Source organism: Syngnathoides biaculeatus, chromosome 12 (assembly GCF_019802595.1).
Source record: "Syngnathoides biaculeatus isolate LvHL_M chromosome 12, ASM1980259v1, whole genome shotgun sequence".
Taxonomy (NCBI): Eukaryota; Metazoa; Chordata; class Actinopteri; order Syngnathiformes; family Syngnathidae; genus Syngnathoides; species Syngnathoides biaculeatus.
The window spans coordinates 13546820-13560701 of NC_084651.1; the positions used below are offsets into that span (position 1 = coordinate 13546820).

Sequence of the window (13882 nt, forward strand, 5' to 3'; positions counted from 1 at the left end):
TATGACAGGACACCTCATGAACCAATTTATAAATGTTTGCTTTTCAATGGATTGCCTTTTTTTTTTTTTTTTTTTTACAAAGACATCAGTCAGGTGCAAGTATATTTGCGTGCCTACAAAAGTGCTATATAAGTGTAATGCATTATTATTTTGTCATCGTGAGGCCTCAAACAGGATGTTCTAACTTTATACTGTACTTTTTGCAAACACAACGGTTTCTGGTTAATCTAAAAAAAAAAAAAAAGACATTTCAGGGAAAGGGTAAAGTAGCAATTTATTTGTACTCCTAATTGGCAGCAAATATTTGATAAAATAAAGTAAATGCCACAATAATTGTACATCAATACCTAAATTTTATAATGTTAATTTAGTTAAAGCAAATAAGACAAATTCAAACATCTAGATTTAATAGCTAAATGTGTGCCATTTTTTGATCATCTTTTCTCTTATTTTTTTTATTTATTCACCTTGGCTTTTTTATTGCAATTACTCTGTGCGATTAAATGATACCTCAACAATGTAGTCCACTTTAAATATTTCCTTTAAGAACCTTACCTGAACAAATCACTGCTGTTTTGCCCAACGTCGTGATCCACACATTGTTACATCCAAGCTAAACGAGTAATTGAAGCATGTCATTATTTCTCTTCTTTATGATTTCTCTTCTGTCCGCTTCATCATACATGCCTTGTACTGTGCGTTGTGCTTCAACCTGAGTTGCTTCACAGGTTTTGTTGTGTTGCCACAACTATTACCTTTTTTTTTTTTCCACAAAAATCACAAAACCACGTCTTGGCTGATTTTGGCGCTTTAACAGCTCCACGCATTACTCTGTTATGATCTGCATCGACATCATGCCACACAGTTACCCAAGTGGAAGAAAAGTAGTTCCCACTTACTGCTTGATATTTAGACAATATCTCAGTAGTTTACTTTCCACTGTGTTCCTGTTAATGATGAACTTGAAATGACTGAAGTACAGTGTATCTCTGTTGTGATTTTTAGAGCATAAAGATCAGGTATTGGAAGTATTTCAATATTCATCAGCGCATAACCCTTTACTTGGTGTCACAATGTTGCAACAGAGATGGCGAGATGATGGAAGACTCATAAAAAAGGCATGAAGAAAAAAAAACCCCACCAGTTGTAAATGTTGCTGTTTAGCGCTATGTTAGTTAGAGAAAAGCAAGTTGAACAAAAAGTAGTGAAACATCGACCAGTTAGAAGTGCATTTAAAAGTTTAGAGAAGGTTCAGCTGTAAAGGTTACAGTGCATTTTAATATTGGCCTGAAATCCAACCTGAAAGCTGAACCTTTTTTGAGTGGTGTAATGATTTAATTCATACAGCCACAGCCGATTTTTATATCTGTTTAGGATCACCCTTAGAGGATTAGGAAAACATTTCTACTGCCTTGATTTTGACCCTCTGGTAAAGTAAAACATCAATTTGCTGTCATCCAATGCGCTTTAAACTGTCACTTGTCAGCAGGGTCCTTGCATCCTGCAATCAGCATGGAGAAAGTGTCCTTCGGTGACAGCACCTCGGCAATTTTCCAAATGAGAGCCATTTAGAAATTTCTAACCAAACAGCTGAACCTGATCAAAACATAATAATCACATTTTAGGAGCAGGTGGTGCTTTCTGATCAGCTCCAGGAGAGTATAACCCATCAAACGACAGCGTCCCAGAAGACCGGCTGCCAAAACTGGGCCATCCCTGGCATTGGCAAGGCAGCAAAAGCGTGTCTGGATGGGGGTGCCCACCTCCTCCCAGGCACTGAAGGTGTGTGCGGTCACCGCTCAAAGAAAACGGAGCAACCAGCTAAGGTGTGCCTGACTTTATACATTAAAAAATTGAAACCTTCTCTGCAGATAATCATCATGTTCACCCTTGTATAATTTGGTCTGTTCTACGTACTCTGCGATTTCACACACGTTTGATGTCACTTTGAGCTCTGCTGTCATCTCAAAATGAAATATGGGTTGGCGGGGATGTACCTCGCTGTCAAAAAGTCTTTTTCATTGCTTATCAGCAGGATGCTGCGAGCCAGCTGACATCGAGTGATAGCTCCCCTCGTCGATTTCGCCATCAGAGAAATGGTACTCGAGAGGGACGGATATTTCAGCCGCACGGACCTGTCGGCGCTGGATGCGGTCTCCATGGAGACCCTGCCCACGGTTCAAAGATCCCCCCCATCAGCAGGCACCTGAAGCCTGCTTTGCAGACACCTCCTCAACATTCGCTCAGATCACAAGTGCCATTGGCGGTAATGGACGTTCTTTCAATGTCACATCACGATACAGTAGCCATCATTTTGTAGGGAAGCAATTTGCTGCTTTCCTATTTCTGCTGGCTTAATTTGCACTGCTTTGCTGCTTGACTATCAGGATAAGTACATAAAGTGGACCTCACTGACCTCCAAATTCACGTACAGTACAACTATTCACCATTCACGGTCTGCCCCAGTCCCTATGCGGGACCCCCGTGAAATGTGGGGTTCCACTGTATTTTCTACAACAACTCTTTATACTGTGTTGTATTTAGTTACAGATCAGAGTATCTGGCCAGAGGGACGGTCTTGGCATAAGCATAGCTGGTGGGAGAGGATCTTTGCCTTACAAAGACCGCGATGAGGTTGGTAAATAAGAACTTGAGGCCGTTTAATTTCCTGCAACATATTATTACTGTTATTTTTTTGGAACTTCCCACACCCGACTCTGAATCACATCCAACAAATCTCTCAAGTCTGCTTATTACCTTTCAGGGTATTTTTATTTCCAGAGTCACAAAAGGGGGGGCCTCGGAAAAAGCTGGGGTCCATGTTGGAGACAGATTACTGCAGGTATTCTTGTTACTTTTGATTGCTCCTCCAACTACCTTGTTACTTTTTTTGACAGTTATATTTAATGATTGTTTCTTTTTAATTTTAATGAATGTTTTTCTTTTTTTAAATTTATGACTTTACTTTGCCACTCTAAATTGCCCCTGGGTCTGATTGTGAGTGCAGCTGTTTGTCTCTACGTGCCTTGCTATTGACTGGCAACCAGGTCAGGGTGTACCCTGCCTCCTGCCCGTTGACAGCTGGGATAGGCTCCAGCACTCCTGTGACCCTTGTGAGGATAAGCGGCTAAGAAAATGGATGGATGGATGGATTTTACTTTGTGTCATATTTGCATCTAAAAGTAAACAACGTGGACGTGCCCGTGGAGAAATGCAGATTTAGTTCTCCTTATGTACAATAGATGGCACTGAAGTACAGTCAAAAGGATTAAGATGGTGCAGCTTCCATCGATGAGCAAATCAATATATAAGTAAAATTGTTTCACTGACAAATGGGAAACAACAGACATAAATTCCATATTGATGTAGGCATGACATGTTTGTCCTCACAGAATGTTGCATTCCCTCCAGTGGGACTAGAAATGATAATGTTGAATTGTACAAAGTAGGATCTCTTAGATCAGTTTCATGTAACCCTCCAGGTCAACAGTCTCAGCATGCAGGGAGCAACCCACCTGGAGGCTGTCCGGGCCCTGAGGAATGCTGGGAGCTGCATTAAGATGAGAGTTCTGCGGGAAGGCTCCCATTTGAGTCAGCGGGTCAGCCAGTCGGACGGCGCTCTGGGTGCTGGGGATGCTGCGAGCTGGCGACCGTGCAGCCACGATGACATCAAAGGCCCGAGGATCATATCACACAAGGTCACGGAGGGCATGGACAAATCTGTGGAGGATGTGGTCTGCAACAGCAATGGCATTGTGGGTATAATACATTTCAACACCATAATTCTTTTGAGATGAAACACTCAAAAACGACCTTTGAACCTCATTCTTATTCCCTTTCTTCTTCTTTTTTTGGGCTGATTCCAAGAATGACTTGAGGAAGTCTCAGTTTGAGGCAGTGCCAATGACCAAAGGAAATGATTCAAGGCATGTGGATACAAACACGATGAAAGTAAGACCCATCCATCCATTCACATTGGATATTTTGGAAGCTCTTCTGAACATACATATACATTTTTAACCCAGATATGACCCCATCTCAACGGTCTTTAGGATTAGCTGCTCTCATGTTTATTTATCTCTGAGTTTTGTGAGTGTTATTTAAGAAGTGTGTCCAAAAAATTGTGGGATTGGTGTCACTAGAGATCCTGTAAATTTCAAACCCAAAGGGTACGTTTTCTTTTCAACGTGGGCCAGATAGTAAACCAACCTGCACGTCTCCAAAGAGATCCTGTGGCATTTGCTTCCTTCAGTGTGCGAGAAGAGGCGAGAGTTGGCTCAGAACAACTCCTGGCTGCTTCACCATGACAACGCACATGTTTACAATTTCCTGTGCATCTGATTCTTCCTGGCTGAGAAGAACATGGGCACACTGGATCACCCTCCTTACTTTTCCGACGTGGCTCTGTGAGATTTTTTTTCCTTCTTTCCCATCTTTAAGTGGGAGCTGTTTTGTAGACGTGTGGCATCAAGATGGTTGTGAGCATGGGGCTCCAGAGAATCCTGGAAAAAAAATCCTTCCAGGAGTGAATGAAGGCAGAAAAGGCTGGGAAAATGTGTTTGCTTACTCTGAAGGGGAAAACGTGTTGGTAGGACTTGAAGTATATCGTTTTTGACGCTAGTCCTGCAACTTTTCTGACACACCTCATCTTTTAACTGCCACTCAAGAAGAGCACAAGTGATGGCCTCAAATCTGTGTTGTGTGACTCATCACCTGAGCCCATTTCCAGCCTCAACACGCTACCTGTCAATTCTTTGACAGATCCCACGGATCATTCTCACTCATCCCTCTACATCTGATGAGGATGTGGAGCTCTTGCCACAAGTTCCCAGGAGAGAGGCACATTGCGACGCAGACATTCCTGAGAGTCGAGTCCCTTTGGAATGTTTTGACAGCGCGTTTTATCCACCTTGAATGCGTCCCCGCTCAAAACCTCTGGGGGACTTTTGAAACCAAACAATGGAAAGTGTCTGTTACCAACGCACACCACTTTTTTTTCTTTCAATTTCAATTGCAGTAGTATTATGGGGGCATTTGTTATTTGCAAGTAATGTCTGGTTTATCTTTGGAAGCACTTTATTTTATAAACTTGTACAATTACACAGACTGCATGTAGCGCCAAATGTTCAAATGTTAAATACAGCCTACTTCCAGCCACCACACAACATGGTATCAACGATGATGTTAATGGGCACCGAAAATGAAACACGTGACAAATGGCAGACTTTGATTTTTCACACTGTGATCGCTTCAACACAGCGAAGAGGAAATGATGCTTCCACAAGTATATTCAGAGTCTGTGCCATGTGTTATTCCACGGTTCATTTTTATTCCAATAAAGTCTCAGGACATCGATTCCTAGGAGGCATTACTGGTAAATTCCGTATCGGTTCTTCTGTCAAAAAATAAGATTTCAGGTCAGTCACGATAATGTTATGCTATGTGTATGTGTGCGCGCATGCATGCGTGCGTGTGTGTGTAAGAGTCAAGAGTCCTGACTGTTATCAAAATGCGAGTCTTTTATTGCCAGCGATGAGCAGCCATCAATAAGTCACTGCTCGGAATTGAAGGAAGCGCAAGAATTTTGTTAGCAGGCCGTATTGTTGCCGCACAATACACAGGCACAAAAATAGTAATTTTGAAATTCTCAATGAGGTCAGTCCTGGCTGTTGTGCGACACAATGTATATAGTCTTTCACAGCCGCTGATATTTTATTTTATTTGTCAGCATAACAGAAAGAAATGGTCAGGCAGCAACATTGCAGGGACAACAAGTACTGTCAAACGTACTGTTTGATGCGATTTGTGTCCATGAACTTATTTAATTGCCAGAAAAAATCATTGTTCACCAGCATATGTTGGGAGGGTTTAGATTAGAAAGCAATACTTGTGACCCACAGATACACAGAGAACTTCAGCAGATGACAGAGGGTACAATTGAAATTGAAATCTGAGGTAAAAACGGCTTGGAGGGGTGGGGGGCTGTGTTGCAGACTATCATATGTGATCCTGAGACACTCGTCCTCGGATGCTGTGGTCTATCAATCAGAGGAGAAAAACAAAGTGCAGGACTTCAGTGGGGACAGGCCTCGATGCAGATCTACACAAAAGTGAACAATTGTTAACATCATGACAGAGAAAACTATAAAAAACAAAATTGCCACAAAAACAAAACTGCATAACTTTAATCTGAAGTGTCATAGCAACTGTATCTTGTATAGGGATTCCGTCCGAAATAGAAAGGGTTTCAACTGTTTTTTGTGGCATTTTAGGAGAATCACATATTACAAGGTTAGATATGAAATAACTGTTTATTGACCAATTTTTACACGACTTCTCCAATAAACAACTATTTTGTGCAGACACTTCCTTATTAGCTGGGTGGTAACCTGTCAACTTTCTCAACCACTTGTCTCTCTGCGGTTCTGCAGTTTTTGCACTCGGGCTCAATTAGGTCCCAAGTGGATCCACAGCCCAGTATACAGTAGTTTTATTAGTCTGTGCAAAACACAAAAACCTATTGCCAGTAAACACCAACACAAAGTAGACAGAAGTTTGATATAGTTGAATTCCGGTAAAGAAGGAAAAACAAAAGCAACACCGGATGAGATAGGAAGATAAGTAGTACTGAAAAGAGGGGAGAGAAACTGGGGAACTAAATACACAGGGACTAAAGAGATGAGACTGGTAGGTCGAACAAAAGGTGCCCACTCGGAACTCATGACAGACGCGGGGACAAGGGTGTGTGTGTGTGAGTAGAACTAGAGACTGACAAAAGTGACAAAGAGGATCTCCATCCAGCAGATACTACAGAGCTCATACTTCACTTTCATCTTGTTGGCTAAATCTGCAACAGCACCTCTTGTACCGTCCAAGAGTCTTTGTGAACCACATTAGACTCTCGGTGCATTCATTACATCTCAAGGGAAAAAAAGCAAGAAGAAAATGTAATGATCTGTGGCCATTATGTACACTTTCCACAGAGAAATCCCTTTGTGAGGTGCGGTAATTCGTGACACACTGAGACATCAGCATAGACAATCACAAATCTCTTCTCAGTTTTCAGCTCGATGTCTCAGTGTCACGAGATCCACGAGCCCTAGAATTAGATTCTCTTGAGGAAATTCTCTAGCTTTTCTTTTTATGCAATTCTACAGTGTATTTTGTCATACTTTTGCCACAGGGTTTTTTTTAGAGCCAACTTCTCTGGGGTGTATTATGGGTAATACCTTTATCTCTGCCAGCACATTCAACATTTTTTTTAAATTTCAGAAATACACATAAAATATGTTAAAAGTAAAAAAGTAAAACAAGGTTTAAAATGAACAAAATAGAAATTTGAACGATAATTTTTTCATGAATACTATCCCAGTTTGTGATTTGTATTACTTTAATAGTTCTTTTGACTTTTTCTAGCATCTTTGTGTCTTCCTCCCTTCTCAGCGCCTCAACCGGCCTCCGTTTTTTCCAAAGGACAAGATAAGATAACTATGCCGAAAGGCTTTTCTGTCTTCATCTCCCTCCCACTTTAGTTCAACTGTGCACTGCTCTTCCGTGTTCTTCAGAGTTTAGCGAGAGGGATAAAGCAACTTTAAGTTCCACTCTGTCTGTCTCTCGGTTTGCAAAGATTGGATTAAAATGACAAAAAGACAAGCTTTGTTCCTGATTAAATCCCAAAACTACCTTGGTGTCAGAAGCGGGATCTCAGGATCAGCTGTCAGACCAGGGAGCCAAGACAAGAGACTGTCTTGCCTTCAATCTGATTTGAGAATATTCCAAATACAGTACATTCTGGATAGCAACATAATAATGATTCTGTAAATGTGACGGAGGAGAGAGAGCTGCGGTGCTCCGATAACAAACATACACGGAAGGGAAACAGGAGGGTGGAAATAGACAAGGGCAGCTGCGACAGGAATGAAGAATGCCATGTACTTAAAGGCTTAACATCCACTTCAGAGGTCTGCTTTCACTCACTCGTGAGCCGTACATACAACAACTTGTAAAACAGCAACCAAATGATTTCATTTCACTCTGACTTGAAAGTCATAATTGTACACACTGAGATGTTGTCCAGGAACTCATTTAATGAATTCTTTTGTACACAAAAAGCACAAATAAAAGCACAAAACACAAGTTCATTGGATGAAAGTCTTTTTTAAACAAATATATTTCATGTCACGCCCATGTTGCCCACGCAGATGTAGTTTTTCTTTCAACTGTCAGACATGTCACACACAGGCAATTTTATTCTGCTTTCCACTCTCTGTCAGTGCATCAGCCCGAACAATGCAAGGTCTTCCAGTCATAATACAAAAAAGAAAAAAAAAAGGCTTTAATGGAGTGACCATAATGTGCAATTTGTCACTGTCCACAAGAAGAGAAAAATGTTTGCTTGACACGCGCATGGAGCGTTGATCACCATTCCTTTTGGTTGACCTCCAAGTTGTTTTTAACCATAACAAAAAAAACAAAAAAACATTTGACATTGGAAATAACGTAACGTGAACTTGGTCACTCCAAACTCAAAATATTGCCATTGTAACATTAATAATTGTTCGGTCTGCCAAACAAGCATAAAGACAAGTGTAACCCCTGTATAACAGAATGAAAATAAAAATACGGAAATAAAACAACCGTACTTCTTCTGGAAGTATTTCTGGAGTTAACGTGTTGCTGTGTTGTATTTTATGGCTCCTGTGTGACATTTTCGGCTTCTTAAGACTGTCATTGATTTGCTTAACTGCTCATATTGTACTGATCTGCCAGACAATGGGCCTTTCCGACCGGCGATCTTCAACACTGCCCCCTTTTGCTACAGTTGCCATGCCCTAGGAATTTCCAAAATGGCAACTAAACATAACAGGCTTGAAGTCGATTCTCGATCGCGTATTCCAGATAAGATTGGGGTATGTTTTTTGCCAAATGCGCCAGACTTGTCCAAGAGAGTTCACAACTATTTCACGTCAGGATACGTACACAGAATTAAGATTTTGGACGTAGCAGTATGCAACGTCGGAGTTACAGCGAAATGTTGGCGATCGATGGAAAAAAAGGTTGACGCCTCACAAACTTCATATTGGAACCCAACAGAATAAAATAGTGGGATTGTACTCCGCATGTAAAGCAGGGTGAGTACTTTTTACTTGATAAGATCAGGAGTAATATCATTGTAGTCTTTATAAGTGAGTGGGTGTATTCATTTGACTTGGTGTCACGAAACATCGGAACGGGGGTAGGACCCAAATGCAGGACTCGGACGATGCAAAGTAGTTCAAGGAGAAACGTTTATTATATGCCGAGTTTGGGGATCGAGCAGGCAGTCCGGTGCAGCAGCGGTAGTCGGGACGTCGGGCGAAGAGAGCAGGTGAGCGGGCAGGCAGGAGTCGGTACACAGGAGAATGATCAAAGCAGGCAGAAGTATCAAAGGAGTCAGGCTTACATGGTTGGTCGGAGAACAGGCGAAGGTCGGTACACACGGGTTGTCGATTAGGGATACTGGAGCACTCGAACGGGACATGAAGCTCAACGAACTGGCGCCGGCCAGTCATCATCGGGGTCACATAAATACGCAGCATAATCAGGCTGCATGAGGCGCAGGTGTGCACCTCCCAATCAGAGCAACCGCGGACACCCGCACACCCCGGGCTGGAGCGGCAGGATCATGACACTTGGCACGTAATGCAACCCAGTGCTCTGTCTTAAAAGTCTGATGCGATACGAATAGGCAAATTCCAAAATGGGCTAATCTTGATGCATCATTCCTTCTTTAGATGCACCAAAAAAGAGGAACCAAATTAATCCATGACGCAGTTGGTGTTGTTAAAGAAAATCGCTTACTTGAACTCCAACAGCAAAAATAAAGTAAATAAAATTGTTTCCACGTCGCATGGGCACAGCATATCGAGGTCAATGAATAAAAATACAAAGAAAATGATGAGGATAGCAGATGATGATGGATGTTAATGATGATGATGGTGATGATGGTCACAAAACTATTTCGCCCCACCGTCCATATTTTCACTGCCGGTCTAACCTTTTTTCTTCTTCCGGTTCATTACAGCTTATCAACTATATAGCAAACCTCAAATCCTCATTTTGAATATCACAGAATGCAATATACTCATCATCCACAGCATACATATAATAAAAAAATTGTGAATACACAATATCACATAATTAAAACTTAGCTGAAATTATTTCACTAATTATTCCGAAATTATATTTAGGCTCTTACATAAACTTTTCCCTTGCATGACATGGCGCATTTACGTATCACTAACAAAACACTTGGTCATAAAACATGACACACTTCATTCAGCAGGTCAGTGATACACCAACAAAGTGAAACTTGTTCCCCTGCAATGTATAAAGCACTGATAATAATGAAAATCAAACTCAGAGAAGATATTTCTCCCTCACTTACCATTGAACATACAGCCTTGTGTTTGTTGATATTGTCCACATTTAGTTGTACGTGCGGTCTTCCGCGAGCCTTAATCTATCGTAGACACTTCATCAACTGTGTTTTAGGCTTTGGAAAATAAATCAACTGGGCCCCTTGTAACCTAGTAGGATATCTTTTCATCAGAATTCCACGTTCCCCAAGGGCATCTGAGGACCATTTTCTCCGTAACATTAACTTTTCCAAGCGCACGTTACTTGCAACCAGCATTGCTTGTGGGACAATATGGCAGCAGGGACGTGTCAAGCCAGGGGTTAAGACCATGCAGCTATCTGATTGGCTATTATTGTACGAGTGATTGACAAGACGGAAAGGTCCATTGTTGGTTTTACGATAACAGCACACTTTAGGTCTTCGTCACTACTTGTACCTTACTTAATAATAATAACAATGACAAAATACACTTGCGGCATTAATCATTTTCTGAAGTCGTGTGTGATGCGGGTTGAATTTTTTTGTCTTCAGGGGCAAATTTTTGGTGAAACTCAAAGTTTCACCCCATTAGGGGTAAAAGACTTTCCAAAAGTATTTTTGGTGGATGTTTTCCTCTTTTCCATGGTGGCGTTTCAAATACAAGCGCTACTGTACAATTGTCTTTCAAGATATTCTTCAACTCGTAGATTAAAATCTTTTGAGCCCACTTTTGTTTGCAGCTTCCAGCGCAAACATGGTTGGCGGCATCCTGCAGCCTTGCCCGCTGTCTGCTCGCTATTTGCATCTATCAAGTGCCTATAAAAGGAAGGCGGCATGGCGATACGGCCCCCATCAAACTCCGGTCATGCTGCTTTCATCAAACAACGTGAGGCTGCAGAACCTCGAGCGAGGCATGTGAGGCAGAGATGAGGACTTCCAATCAGAGCCCGACCAAGCTAGGAGGTTTTGCACGGAGAATGGATGATTCACTATATAAAAAAAACGTGCACCAGATGAGAAGATGTCAGCAAACAGTCATCAATATGCCTACACGCTTTCCTATCTGTGGCTTTCCCGAGAGGTTTTCCCACCGGAAAATAAAACAATTTCAATAGGCTGTCCATCAATACGTCAATATGAGTTCTCTCCCACTCACTGCCTCGAACACAGCCGTCACTCTCTGATATATGATACATATCTTGTTCTTCCTCTATCTTGCAATTACGTGTCGCTTTATGATGAGTCAAATATTTATGCAGACTGCCATGATATGCAGTACGTACAGTTAAGCCAGTGTATTCATACCTGGCCAAGTGTTGAGGAAAGGCTTGACAGTGTTTGTGGAGGGAAAAAAATGCTATCTGTGGCTCTAATTTCATATTTAGACAACCACTAAACGCAAGGAAAAACAACCAATCAAGAGTTGTAAGATGATGTGTCATTCATTTGTCGCCAAGTCATGGGCATCTTCATTGCAGGCCCACCGGAGCAGGCTCATAAAATATAAGATCTTCCAACTGATAACATTTAGTGTTATAGCAACACTCCTTTGCTAATAAGGGGCTCGTCAGTAACATGGTAACATGGTAAGTCAGCAGCGCAAAGCCACTTGGATGTGACACCAATGAGTGTGACTGCCAGTGCACCACAAATCTCCCTGATTGTTTTTCCTTGGGCATACTGGTTTCTTGTATATCAAATTAGACACATTAGATGGGGTGGCGGAACAGTGGACAACTGGTTAGAGTGTGGGCCTCACACTTCTGAGGACCAGGGTTAAAAACCCAGCCCCACCTGTGTGGAGTTTGCATCTTCTCCCCGTGCCTGCATGGGTTTTCTCCGGGCCCTCCAGTTCCTTCCACTATGGGCCACCAGATTGGCTAGCGACCAGTTCAAGGTGTACCCCACCTCCTGCCCGATGACACCTGGGATAGGCTCCAGCGCACCTGTGACCCTCGTGAGGATAAGTGGCTCAGAAAACAAATGAGTGGATCGTTGGGGCCAAAGACGACATTTTTTTTTCACTTTTTCCTCATGTACTTCAGTCAAGTCTTAATGATGGTGACCTCATTTAATGTTTAAAAAAGGGATTTGCAAATTCCTCTTTTCTTAACACCACTTCACACATGGACATTTCAAATCTTGAGCAGATTTAAACTTTGTTGCTCACCAACCCATCAACACCTAGTAAAACATTAATCGCCATCATGTCTCGTGAATAAATATTTAGGGACTTAGCACACGTTGTGAGTCTAGTCCTTAGTGTTAAAGATGAAATTATGCATATATGCGTATTAATGTACTCCAGTCTCCTTTGACACATTGTAATATAATATACCACATAAAGTCTATTTATGTGTCTGTGTGTGGGGGGGGGGGAAATGCACATTTCTAAGTAATGACATTTTCAACATTGTGTTCATTTGGAATATTAATGAATACCATCCTTGAAAAGAAATGGCCCAAGTTCTTTTTCTCCTGTGTGAGTAGAGCATTACGTGCTCAGGCAGCTAACTGCTATCAGGGCAGCTGGCGCGGTGCTATATTTTGCCCATTGTATCAAGTGTGGGTGGAAGGGCCTGTCTTGGCCTGTAATGAAAGATCTGCAGTGAGACACACCCAACTGTTTATGTTTTTAGTGCGACACGTCACCAACCAAACCACAGGAAGAGCTGACGTTCACAAATGAGTGATGTGTGTGTGTGTGTGTGTGTATATATATATATATATATATATATATACGTATATTTATAAATTATTATGCTGTTATAAGATTTATAATACAAATATTGTTTTCCTTTTTTAAAGGTTGATTATTATTTTGAGAATTTGTATAATTACTACAATATTTTACATATATATATTTATAAATTATATGCTATTATAAGATTTATATTACAAATATCTGTTATTTTACTACACCTTGATTGTTATCTTTGAAAAATTTGACAATTACTAAATTTTTATATATATATATATATATATATACAGTAATTCTATTCCTGTACATTACTTTCTTCTTGTAATACTACACATATGCTGTATTTTTTTTTTACAAATTGATGTCCTTTTTTTTCTAACTTGGTAATTGGCAATGCTTGGTAACTATATTATTATTAGTATTAAAAAAAATGCTTCTGCAGGTAACACTTGAAATTATATCAGTTATTTCTACTTAGAGTGTACCACATTTTTCGTATGAAAGCATCCACAATTCTTGTGTACCTAAAAAACAAAACTAGACTAAACGTAATGAGGATAATAATCATGATGGGTTATTATGATTATTGTTACTGTTTATCATTACTGTTAGTGTGGTGCTAATGCACTCACTTTCATGTACGTCAATTATAACGAATGCCCCGTTTAAAGCTTTTCATGGTGGGTGTTTTGCTTTAGGAAAGCATTGAAGGGTTGTGTATTTTGTCTTTGGAATGTGCTGCGCATGCCTCCAAACTAGTTGAAGGACTTTTGGTGGGCACCCGGTGACCCGTGGGGAGCCGG

General features: G+C 41.0%; 1 protein-coding gene across 1 annotated transcript; it reads left to right on the top strand.

Moving 5' to 3' along the window:
* The first annotated feature begins 1708 nt into the window (after positions 1 to 1708).
* Positions 1709 to 5172, top strand: LOC133510106 (protein lap4). Its single transcript, XM_061837796.1, has 7 exons — positions 1709 to 1782; positions 2033 to 2266; positions 2545 to 2634; positions 2765 to 2842; positions 3483 to 3755; positions 3868 to 3951; positions 4762 to 5172. The coding sequence occupies exons 1-7, from the start codon at positions 1750 to 1752 to the stop codon at positions 4912 to 4914; spliced, it is 945 nt and encodes a 314-aa protein (XP_061693780.1). The 5' UTR covers positions 1709 to 1749; the 3' UTR covers positions 4915 to 5172.
* Positions 5173 to 13882: the final 8710 nt, after the last annotated feature.